General features: G+C 38.1%; 1 protein-coding gene across 6 annotated transcripts in view; it reads right to left on the reverse strand.

Annotated features, from left to right (window-relative positions):
* Positions 1 to 13,272, reverse strand: part of slc12a5a (solute carrier family 12 member 5a) — a 135,646-nt gene that overhangs the window by 25,203 nt on the left and 97,171 nt on the right. For all 6 annotated transcript variants that reach the window (XM_077528392.1, XM_077528394.1, XM_077528391.1 and 3 more), the window contains exons 4-6: positions 11,315 to 11,461; positions 5,108 to 5,162; positions 3,696 to 3,826 (exon numbers count right to left, since the gene is read on the reverse strand). In XM_077528392.1, coding sequence (XP_077384518.1) covers positions 3,696 to 3,826; positions 5,108 to 5,162; positions 11,315 to 11,461 — 333 coding nt within the window. The remainder of the gene's footprint in view (positions 1 to 3,695; positions 3,827 to 5,107; positions 5,163 to 11,314; positions 11,462 to 13,272) is intronic.

The raw sequence follows: 13,272 nt of genomic DNA on the forward strand, positions 1-13,272 counted from the left end.
ATGTTAGTTATTACAGAAAACAGCCAGCAGGTGACAGCAGAGTATAAGAGATCAGGCGGGGTCATGTTGCAACAAGCTCTTTTTGCCAGTGTTTTCAACAGATTTGTGAATCATGATTTAACTTAGCTATATTCTAATGCTAATTGCTGAAACAGGAAACAGATACAAATATACATTTTTTTTCCTGATGAAAGAAGAGACTTTAATCTTTCTTTTGGTAGGTTCCATGTTTTTATAGCAATCGAACACAATATTCTTTGGGCCTTGCAAAATCAGTCAAAATCCAGTAAAACAGCATAAGGTCTTGCTTCAGTGAAAATGGCTGCGAGTGAATGAGTTAAGAAGGAAATATGAAACGCAAAATTTGTTTTTGAGTTTGAAGTCAATCAGCTAACCCGTCTCGGACGAGGGGGCAAACGTATGACCCCTGCAAACCTGTAAAAATGAGCCAAAATTGGACCTTCAAATACTCACTTCCTGTGTATTTTCGGGTGGAGCTACCACACATTGCCAGACAAGGCTCTGTCAATCCTCTGTAGGGGGCGCTACAGAGCCTTTTGTCTTGTTTTTTTTTTTTTTTTTTTTTTTTGCATGGCATACATTTTAAACTTCTCATGTCTATTTGGGCTGCTTGGGACCCAATAAACAGCTTAATTTATTGAATTCGACAAAATCAGACACATCTTATATAGAGGAGTATAGGATAAGAAAAAGAAATATGAAAAACGTTTGAGTGTTCCACATCCAATCTCCTTCCATTGCCTGCGCAGGGATTTACACTCGAAGGTCAGAGTCATGCTCCTGCTGCCTCCTCCGTCGCTCTGCAATTCAATCAATTGCACCCACGAGGAGGGACAATTGCTCATTTTTATTTATTTATTTTGTTTTGTATTTTCTAAATGTGATAGAAGAGGCGAGAAGAGACCCGCTAGAAGTGTGAAATCACAGCATTATCGTCATGTCAGCACGGTTAAACAGGGTTCAGTCTAAAATCAAAATAATAATGATTAAAAAAAACAAACAATGAAGCCAGCCTTTGGATGAATCACAGTGAGGCTTGACAGAGTGGAAAGGAAAAGTCAACACACTCCTGTTGAGGTTGTTGTAACAGATAAAAGGAGATCAACATCAAAATCATTTCAAAACTTTTTTTTCCCACCATTGATGTGATGCATAACCTGCGAAAAAACAATAAAATACAAGGATGATGTGGATGCAAAAGTCTGCACACCCTCGCAACTGGCGACGTGGCTCGATTAAGATTTAACCAACCACATTCCAAGTCATGTTAAATTGGAGTCGGCGCCTTTGAATTAGCCACAAATTAACTTTAGCTGTTCTAGTAGGCTTTCCCTGCCGTTTGTTTTCTTTGCTCACTAGGCGTGCACGCATTTTATATCCACTGTCTATAATCACGGAAGGAATTTTCTATGCTTTCCATGTGACCTGATACCAAGAGCAGCGTATCAGTAGGCAAACACGTTTCCTGCATCACCGCAGTCGTTTCCCAAAATAGCAGCATTAGTTTCGCGCAAAGATGAAACATATTCAAATGAGCTTCTTTTTTTTTTTTTTCCTCTCCGAGATGGGCTCCTCGGGATTGTTATTCCACAATGAAAACTATAAGCCAGCGTTGACCCAGAAGACAAAATTAACCTCCAGGCGTGATCAAACTGTGCATATCCGCTGAAGACACGTGGACAAGAAGGACAATCACGAAAGCGATGAGCGATTATTTCAAAGTGCGCACTCACTGTCTGTCCCCCTAATGCGTATTTGCATAATTATCCGCATGAAGACGGAGACGAAAGACGTCCCCCTCACGTTTCATCAGCTGATCGACATTCAGCGATGAGAGGTCACGTGACAATTCAACGGCAACGTCGGTCGGCATCTTAAATTCAACGTGGAGTCCTTGAAAGGGAAGCTTCAGTGGTGTTTGCCACGAGCCAATCGGATGCTTCCCAATGACACCCAGAGTTAGGCTTCTATGCTTTACACAACAAAATGCATACGAGTATACTGCAACATAAAACTATTACTTTTATATCTCAGAATAACTGCATATTAAAAAAAAAATCATTATGTTGTGGTTTGTTTACATTTTTTTTCTGTTATTTATTTCTTCTTTTAACACATTCACTATTTTTACTGAAGCAACTGGATTTTGACTGATTTTCACACAGAATATTGTGTTCTTTTGTTATGAAAACATGGAACCTACCAAAAGAAAGATTAGAGTCTCTTCTTTCATCAGTAAAAACGGTATATTTGTATCTGTTTCCGTTTTGCAGCAATTAGCATTAGAATATAGCTAAGTTTAATTTTTTGGTTTATTCACAAACCTGTCAAAAACATTGGTAAAACCGGCTTTTTTTGTAATAACTAACATTGCTTTAAGCAACCTCTTCAGGTCAGAAGCTGCATCAAAGATCAAAGCCTTCTGTGTGCTCTAGCATTAAAAAAAACCCCCAAAAAACAAAAAAAAAACAAAAAAACATCTAGATATGTTTTTGGTAGGGAAAGACAAAGTATTAAAAAAAAAAACGTTTTACACGTTTTTGGGTTCGAATGAGTATATTCATTTTTATATCATGAAACATAGCAAAACTTAATTTTATTTATTTTTATTACACTGTTATATTTTAAAATGTTCTCACATTATATTTAACACAGTTACTAGAAATATTAATTATTCATTTTTATTATGTTAATAATTATATAAATATTGTAAATAAATACTGCACATATGTAGTATAATATAAAAATGAACAATGAATCCATTGATTTTCTGAGCATGTTGTACTTTTGAATGTGTTATTCATTGAATCGTTTATGTAATATAATATAACAAAGCTATAAAATATATATATATAATATATATACACAAATATTACAAAATCTTCCAACAAAATCACGTTGTTTATTTTCTTAAATTATATCGAAAAAAAAAATACATTTGACCATTTATTTGATTATATTGCTTTGCCGTTCAATGTAAAGTGAATGAATCAGCTGTCTAAATAAACTAAATTTCAAATAAAAGAAATGTTTTGACACACATGAATCCAAATCAATAACAAATGAAATATAACTTGATATGAGCCAATGGGATGGTTCCTAACGAGGACGTCCACTTCCTGCGACAAGAGCAACAAGAGCAGGAATGGACTTAATGGCGAAAAGAGCAGCACAGAGGGGCACAATTGAAGTTATCGCTGATGTAATCGACTCGGACGTGACGCTGTTGGGCTTGGAAATCCAATCAACATTTTCGTCGATCAATTGGATGTCGAGTCGAGGGGCTGATTGAAGACATTTGTGGCCATGCAAAGTGAGGAAGATTTGTTGCGGCTCGTCTTCTTCAATTCAATTCAATTCAATTCATGCTCTCCTCAAAATCAAACAGGTTGAAACAATTCGTGCACCGAGAATTTGACTCGATGAAATATAGTTGAACTGGATTTTTAATTCAACCAAGTATACAAAATATAATCGTGGGAAAATAACGAATAAAAATGTCAGTGACCGTGGAAATAAGTGTGAATGGTTGTCTGTCTTTATGATGTATGCTGTTATGCTCACCTGGAGCATAACAAGTGAAAAGGAAGAGTAAAGAACTCACTCCCCCGCCTGGGAGACCATGTTTGTTTATGTGAGTGAATGACAAAAAAGAAAAGAGAAATGTTTCTCACCAGGAGCAGCTCGATGGCGCCCAGGATGTACATGGCTCCGGCGTAGGTGGTCCCCAGGTAGAAGCAGATCCCCACCGCGCCCCCAAACTCGGGCCCCAGCGAACGGGATATCATGTAGTACGAGCCTCCAGCTAAGCAAACACAACAACACAACTTCAATATGTAATATGATATTTGCACAGTTACATGTCAGACAATAAGGCGGCTAGAAGTAGTGTTAATTTTATCCGCCATTTTTAAATTTAGTCTCAGTTTTAGTCCAATTGCAATCACGCTTGTTAGTTTTTATCAACGGTTATTCAACCTCATGCCATTTTTTTCAGTACATTTTTAGTCAACTATAATCATCTATATAATAATATATCTAGCATTTTAGTCTTTATTTTAGTCCAAGAAAACAACATTTTATTTGTCTATTATATTCAACATAACTTCACGTAACGCAACGTCACTTGACGGTATGCTGCTGAAATTATACGGTCAACAACTGAACCGTATGGAATGCTTATGAAATAAGATAAAAACAATAAATAAATAAATGGAGCAAAATTGTGAGTTTGCTGGATTTTGAGGACCAAAATAAAAACAATTTATCACTCGCCGCCATTTTGGTTGTTTACTTTTTGCCTTGAACGCTTTCGAGTCGGAACTGGGGAAAACCAACTCGGATATATCCGACTTCCGACCATCCTCGAATGCAGCGTGAGACCTGAGCAACTGTGATGTCATTTTCAGTCGACAGCAAGTGCCAAAATGGCCGCCCCCTGAGATGGCTCAAAACGCTACTTAAATTCATATTCGGCACTGGCAATAGTCATGCAAGCAAGTGTTGTTGATAATTGAATAATCGTTCATCCCCGGGAAAAAAAAAAAAAAAAAAAAAAAAACATTTGTGTAGCAATTTGCTGGTGTCACGCGGTGCCTCGCCCCGAGCAGTCGTACTTTTCACTTACGCCTCGCTCGCTTATCTCCTATTATTGTGTTTTACCGCAGCACTTGCATTTTCTAATTGTGTGCAAATGAAGTGAAGTGCAATAAACAACGTGCTTAATCAGCACCGTGCAGCAACAGTCATCGTAATTGGCCGACGCTTGCGCAGTTCTCTCCCAGACGCTCATTTGCCGTCACCCCTGCAGCACGCCCACGCACGCACGCACATTACCCGCCGTGTACGGCAAAACTTGCTGTTCAGATGGGCGGCCGCCACTTTTATTTGGAGTAAATAGCATTTGTGTACAAAAATCCCAGACTGATGATTTTTTTTTTTTTTTTTTTAGCGGGGACGTCAAGCTGCGCTCGTGCTAACTTGCCAAGTGTGATCGGTGACTAAAGAAAAAAAAAAAAAGAAAAAAAAAAGGGACATTTAGAAGAGGACTGGTGTCAAACGGCGACGCCGGCGTCTGCTCACCCACCTGGCACGACTCCATTGGTGGCGATGGCGCTCATGGAGATGGCAGTCAGCATGGTCTGCATAGGGGAGAGAGAAAAAACCACATCATTTCAAAATCTTGCATTCAACATTCAACCCTTAAAGCTGCAAAATGGAGGCTTTTGGAGGTGTTCCTTTTCCAAGCACACATACAGCAGGGCGGTCTGGGTCAAGTTTGACATTTGTCTTTTTTTTTTTTTGTGGTCATTTTGGCTCACTTTAGGAAAGTCATCAAAGTTCAGGCTGAACAAATTACATTGAGGGTATTTTTAATTCTACCAAATGTAACAAAAAAAATGTCTCTCAGATAAAAATATTGCAACAATTCAATTTTTAAATTTTCTTTCTCCAAAAATGACAAACAAACGAAAATACTGACTATGCAAAAAGTATTTGTAAGAATGTACCTGAAACATTTTTTTGATAAAATACAAGGGCAACAAATTTAAATTAAATGCAAACAGTACATGGCAAACATAACTGCATTTTTAGAGTTATATATTGTTGGTGTTTTTGAACTAAAAAAATGAAAAAAAAAAAAAAAAACACAAAAAAGTGCACAGTTTGTCTAAGTAGAGTTCAATAAGCTAATATATTGATGGAATTATTTAACATTGAGGTAAATTTACTCCCAAAATTTGATTGAAACTGTTTGACTTTGAAGGATATTTTGGACCTGATTTTCTTTTTATTAAAACTATTTATTTTGGAACAATTTTTCCTCTGAATTTTGGTTGAAACAGTTTGACATTGGAGCATACTTTTCATCAGAATTTTTGTTGAAATTGACATTGGAGGCATTTTTTTTTCCCAACAAAACCTTTGGCTGAAACTGATGCTTTATTTTTTATTTGATTTTTTTAAATCCAAAATTTTGGCTGAAATTCTTTGATTTTGAAGCACATTTTCCGCCCAGGCTGAAAGTGTTTAGCTTTGGGACACATTTGCCACAAAATATGCTGATCTGTATGCCTTTTTTTTTTTTTTTTTTTTTTTTTGCTTGAAACTCTTTGAATTTGCAACATATTTATTCACAAGATTTTTGACTGAAATTGGTTGACTTTGGAGCATTTTTTTTCACAAGAATTTTGATGAAAAATGTTTGACTGAGGACTCTTGCCTACCAATATTTTATTCGACAATACCGTAAGGTTAAAAAAATCCACTACATACCAAACTTGTGTCTCCGAGCTAAAAAAAACAACAAAACTAAACAGACTTGACCTTCATTATTGGATGACCAATGACTATGCAAGTGACTCCCCCCCGCTAGCATGGAAGACATTTGCCTATATCACCTCATCTGTCCCCCCGTGAAGGTTGTAATGTGGCACCTGAGGGCCCGGACGAGGACGAGCCAAGTGACTGGCGACGGGGGCTCCGTTCCTTCCCGCTAATCTGCTCCTAATGAGGCCACAAGCTCTCCTCTCGCCACAGCAGATAAGGCCGTAATTGTTTAAGTGTTTTATCTGATGGCGCGCAGAGGTGTCGTCCCGCCGCAAATACGGCGATGCCAAATCTGTCTGGATGTCGAAGGTGGCGGTTAAAAATGGAACTTTTCCTTCTGTCGCAGCCTCCATCAACAAAATTGTCAGACAAGGTGACACCGACCACCGGGATGTCTCGCCTCCTTCGTCTCATTTTCAGCGCTGTCATTTTTTTTTTTTTGGGTTGACATTCGGTCAAATCCCATTTGGTGACTTCTACGAGCGTCACGTCGTCCTCTGGCTGTCAGGGAAATGATGAAATATCATCAATCAGTGAGTGGATGTCTTCGTCTTAGTGGAGCGCTGTGCCCTGTCGGGTCAGCAACCCGCCTGACCTGCAGGCGAACCTCCTGCCGGAAAAGCACATCAGGATGGAAAACGGAGTACATGTGACGTGAAGCTGATGCGCGTTAGCCTCGAGGAAAATACGCTGAACTTTGTAAGTTGTCATTGGTAAATGACGTTTTTGATGTTCTGTGTATAAAGTTGTGTGTTTCAAGAAAAAGAACATTTTATTTAGCGTAAAGCGCAAATATCGCAAGGCAAATATTGATTTAAAAAAACGTGAGAGTAAAGATGTAGATATTTTACAGTAATGTAATTTAACAATCAAAAGTTGTAAAATATGAGTGGAGTCTTACTAGTATGCAGTTGCAATATTGTGAGAATAAATATTACAAAAAGTAAACTTGGATTTTAAATGAGAAATAAAGCACAAAATATTAGATGTGAAATAGTGACATTTTACAAAAACAAAGTTGATATTATATTATGAGGGGGAAAAAACAGATACTGCAGAATATAAAAATAAAGGAAGTACATTATGAAAAAGTCAACATTTTCTGTGACTAAATTTGTATATAAAGTAAAAAAAAATGTAATTCTATGTGACTAAAGTAAAAATATTATGACAAAACTGTCAAAATCAAGAAATTACTAGACTATAAACGTATACAAAAAAAGAATATGAATAAAGTGATGTTTTGCAAAAACAAAGTTGATAATATTAGCAGATAAAATTGCATTATTATGAGGGGAAAAAACATACTGTAATGTAAAAAAATGGTGAAGAAACTACTAGGATATAAAAGTATATAAAAGTATGTTACAAAAAAGAATTCACAAATTTTTCACGAAAAAGTAAAAAAAATAAAAATAAATTGTGAGGGGGGAAAAAAAAATGTCAATTTTGTAAGACATATTACGTACTACCAGAGCAAAATGTATATATTTACCTAATAGCATAGTTGCAATTAGTCATATTTGAATGTTTTCAAGAAAAAAAAAAAATTTTGCCAGAATTTTGCAGGAATAAAGTCAAAATATTATGATAAATTGAGAATTTACAAGTACAAAAAAATCAGTTAGACGAAAGAAGTCGAAATTTTCAGAGAGGAAAAAAAAAGAAGTCACATTTTATGAAATATAAAATATGTCAATTTTGGAGGAATAAAATCTAAATATTAGGATAATAATGTCAAATGCTTGAGACCTATTTCAATTGTCTTTGTTTCTCTTGCTATTTTGATTTTTTTTTTTTTTGCAACCGTCTGATCGTTAAAACGCTGCTCCCAAAAAAAATCGTGCGACGAAAAGTTTCACGAGCTCGTCGGCGCTGAGCGCAAAGGACACTTTAGGTCTGCTTGCATCCCGACCTAACGCTCCTATTTGGCCTTTGGTGGACCTTGGCAGCGGAGAGGAGATTGCTTTTGACAGAAGAGTGTCCCGCAGCACGAGGGCCCCGCTTCATTAGCACGCTTCACTACGCCCCCGTTGTCAGATGATTTCTTCCGTCGTCCGCTGCAACATCAGCAGGAGCCCGCTCGCCAGGGGAGATGACGTCCCGGCGGAGGGCAAAATGGACTCTCAGGTGTCGCAAAGGGAGATAGTGAAGACGCAGGCAGGCAGCCACGGTGCTGCATTGGGGGTGTTGGAGAAGGGTTGTGCTTGGGGAATCAAAAGTGAGGGAGGAAATAATGAGAGCGCCAAATGAAAAAAGGCTTCCAGAAAATTGAGGAAGTGAAAGAGATGAGAGTAAAAAGGGGAAAAAAAAAAAGATGAAGCATCCGCATATAAATGAGCCCCCCACCCCCCTCCTTCCCAACACCATCTCCAACCCTTCCCCCACCACCGCATTCAGATTCAAGACCTGCAAAGTAATAAGGACGACCACACAACAGACGGCCTTGCGTCGAGGATATTAAACCTCGTTGTGGCCAAACACGCTTTCATTACCCGCGAGAGAAATGCGCCAGCAAAGAGCGAGCGTCGTGTGTGTGTGTGCGTGTGTGCTTTCAGAGCTAACCGCCAATGGTCACGATCTATCAAGCAATTACGAAATGCGGTTTGTTAAATGTCCAAAATGTGAGAGATGTCAAACAGGATGGAAGCAAAAAAGACAAAAAGAAAACAAAAAACAAGTACAAGGGAAAAGGGCAGCCGAGTAAGAGAATATAACATTTAACCCTTTGATGGCAGTAGTGACGTAAGAATAAAGTGAGAATATTAATTTATTAATTTACTGATGTAAAATGTATTTACTTGTAAAAAAAAAAACCCAAAACAAAACCTTGCATACGCACTTCAAAATGTTGGCTTTGTTCTTGTTTTGTTACCTTATTCTTTTCTGCACAACCGATTTATGTTTCATGTACAGCACTTTGAATACAGCAATGCCTGTTTTCAAAAGCGCTTCATAAATAATAATTATATATATATGATATATTTTAACATATTGAGCGGCACGGTGTGCGAGTGGTTAGCACATCCGCCTCACAGTTCTGAGGACTCCGGTTCGAGTCCAGGTTCCGGCCTTCCTGGGTGGAGTTTTGCATGTGACTTGCAAGCCAGCTGAGATAAGCGCCAGCGACCCCCCGCGACCCTTGTGAGGAATAAGCGGTCAAGAAAATGGATGGATGGATGTAACATATTGGCAGTGGCTGTTAATTAAAAAAAAAAAAAAAAAAATCTACCTGTCAATCAAAGGTGGGTGTCGGAAGCTAAACTGAGCCGCACAGTGCGCACACTTTTACTCTTCATTTCCTGTGAATTTCACTATAGGGGATGGGGGTGGGGGTCGCAATGTGTACACATGCATAGGAGCACACACGCGCACTACATTGTACCCCTCGAGGGCTGGGCGGTGATGTGTTATGTAAGGCGCACAGCAGGAGAGAAGCGGGGTGGGCGGGCGGGGGTCCTCGCAACACCGTTCATGCTCAAGCTTATCACCCTGGGGCCTCCGCAATGATCTCAGCAGTGTGACTGATAAGAAGCACGCCTCTCCCAGTGTGTGCGTGCGCGCGTGCGTGTGTGTGTGAGAGAGAGAGAGAGAGAACGAGAGATGGAGAGGAAATTTGAGTGCGTTTGTGTTGCTGTCAGTGCGAGCCAGCTCCGAGCTTGTTTTTCCTCTCTGGGCACACTGTTTTCATCACGCTTACAAGATCAATATAAACTGGGATGGATGGGAAGCAAATACGAGCGGCACGCAAATCGCGCTAGTGTACAAATAGACAACTGGAGAGGGGGCGGGGTTGCAACGACGTCCACAACGTCACGATTGGGGGGCAACGTATTGATGCCCGTATGCGTGTCTATGTGCGTATAGGCTAGTTTGCCACGGTGGGGATTTGGAGGGGGTTGTTCTATAAATACACCCGGCGCTGGCTGGAGGAGAATCTAGGCTGCTCACACACACCAACACACAAATACATGTATACACACATAAACGCGTACAAAACGACGAGAGCTGTCAAACGATTACATTTTTTAATCAGATTAATCACATCTTGGAATTTTGATTAATCTTGATTAATCACTGACTTAAAAAGGCTTTTTTTTTCCCAGCATATTTTGCCCGCTAAAATTGAAGCGCACCTGTTATGTGTTTTTTAGAGGGTTATGTTTACTGTCATGACTAGAGTCATGCAAGGGTTATGCTTACTGTCATGACAAGAGTCATGCAAGGGTTATGCTTACTGTCATGATTAGGGTCATGCAAGGGTTATGTTTACTGTCATGACTAGAGTCATGTAAGGGTTATGCTTACTGTCATGACTAGAGTCATGTAAGGGTTATGTTTACTGTCATGATTAGGGTCGTGCAAGGGTTATGCTTACTGTCATGATTAGGGTCATGCAAGGGTTATGTTTACTGTCATGACTAGAGTCATGCAAGGGTTATGCTTACTGTCATGATTAGGGTCATGCAAGGGTATGCTTACTGTCATGATTAGGGTCATGTAAGGGTTATGTTTGGGTCATGACCGTGAGGTCAAGTGTCTGTTTTGAACTGATGTACCCAGCATCTAGTTTCAACTGGTCAGACGCTATGTGATGTCAGAATCTATGTGATGTCAAAAATCTTTAATCTCTTTATCTGGTCAACAGCCAATCAGATAATTCCATGTCAGTCCTGTTACCCACATGTCTAGCCACAACCAATCACAATTTTTTCGACATTTAATGTTATGAGGGCGTCTTCAAAAATGTATATCGAATGCACACGCTCATCCTGCTTTTTCTAATCAATTAATTATTTGCATAATTTAAAATGGGGGGGAAAAATGACATATGGCATATGTAAACATTTATTAAATGCTTTACTTTAATTGCATGTAGTTATGTTTATTGCGCAAACTCCAACAGCTACCTTTTTGCGGTGACCAGTCCTGGGTGCCAAGAATGGCGAAAGGAATTACTCACGGTGGTGCAGCACATGAAGACGATGACGAAGGTTCCGATGATTCCGCCGATGCCGACCAGCCAGGTCATCCTGAGGAAGAGGATGACGCCGAAGATGTTCTGGATGCAGGGCAGGTAGACGCCCATCAGCGTGCCGAGCTGGGGGGCCTGCAGGGGGACACAACAGTGGTGGTGAGGTCACAGGGAGGCAAAAATATACAAAAGAAAGAAAAATTACGGCAAGTTCAAGATTTTTCATTCTCGTATCAATATGACATTTTTGATAATTATACCATCACAAAATTCAAACTTTTTCAAATGAAATTAATTCTTGGAATATTTGACTTGGTTTTTGGGATGACCACTTTTTGTAAAATGAGAAGTATTTTTTATAATATATATTAGAACGTTTCCTCCCAAATTACGACTTTTTTTTTTTTTTTTTTAATGTCGGACTTATATTTTTAGAACATTGAGACGTTATGTGAGTAAATTTCGACTTTCTTGTCGTTAAAACCTTTATTCTTTATTCATGTTGCAACTTTTTTTTTTCTTGTTCATAACATTCCACATTAGGCTTTATTCTTGTACTACTCTATCATTTTAAAATTACTACTTTATTCACGGAATGTATGATTTTATGACATTAATATTCCATTGTCTTGTAATATTGGACTTATTCTTGCTAAATTGTGATTTTCTTTTCACATTACATGCAACTTTATTCCTTATTTTCTAAATTTTCAGAACATGTGATTTAATGCCCTTAACATTGTTTTTTTTGTAAAAAAAAATTATAATATATATATATATATATATATATATATATATATATATAATAAAATTCTGACTTTTTTTCCCACATAAGATTAGGTTGCTGCTATTTAACAATTTAATAATTCTGACTTCTTTTGTAAAATTGAATTTATTCTCACAATACTGTAAATTTATTCTTGCAAAAATAATCTTTTTTTTTTTTTTAATTATTAATGTAACTATGTTCGGAATATTTTTGCATGAGTTTATCTTCCCAAAATGACTGGACCATTCGGACTATATTTGAATAAAAACAACAATTTTCTTGTAAAAAGTGACTTTCAGTTTGAAAGGATTAGACTGATTTTCACCACCTATTGTGATTATACATTAAATCTCTTGTTTAGTCTGTGGGAACCTCCAGGCCTGCAAAAAAAAAAAAAAAAACTACAAAAAACATTTTCATTGTGGAGGGTATTGATGTTTATCGCACCTTCCAAATACCTCAAAGGAAAACATTTTCAAAGCTGCTGGCACCAAATCAATGTTCTCTGTCCTCCATTTTCATTTCACTCCAAGCTGCTCGCACTCGCTGCAACGCTGTAATTAACCACTCGGATTGTTCCATTGACGGGTCCTTGTGGAGGGGGGGTTAATATATGGGCTCTTAACACACATCAGCAGTCAGGTGTTGGCCTGTATCGCGCTACATAAAAAAAAAAAAAAATGTGCCGCAGCTGCACAACGCAGCTCATGAGGAGGTCGGGTTGGATTTTTGCTTTACAGCAAATGTGAGCTTCTACTGAAATCTCAAACAGGATGAATGGGCTATTTTTATACACTTTATTCAAATTAAAAGGCAATTTGAGGGGGAAAGAAATGCTGTGACAAACGCAGGTGAGGAGGTGTATCTATTGTTAGCTTTTCATAAAAGGAAACAAAGTGTATTTGACATGTCAGCATGTCAAGAATATAAAATAATCACTGCAGATGCTTTTTTTTTTTTATGCGCTGCAAAAGATGAAATGTGACATTAAAGTAGGTTCACGCACAGGTGAACACATTGGTGACAAAAATTCAAGTTACACCATTTTTACAGTGTTTATTGAACTTAAAGGGGACGTAAAACAAAAAAAATAAAAAAATATGATGTGACCTCACTTGTCAGCAAAATCAAGCCATTTTACTTTTTTTTTTTTTTTTTTTAAATCAGTCTCAGGGCC

The sequence above is a fragment of the Festucalex cinctus genome, chromosome 8 (genome assembly GCF_051991245.1).
Source record: "Festucalex cinctus isolate MCC-2025b chromosome 8, RoL_Fcin_1.0, whole genome shotgun sequence".
In the NCBI taxonomy this organism is placed as follows: Eukaryota; Metazoa; Chordata; class Actinopteri; order Syngnathiformes; family Syngnathidae; genus Festucalex; species Festucalex cinctus.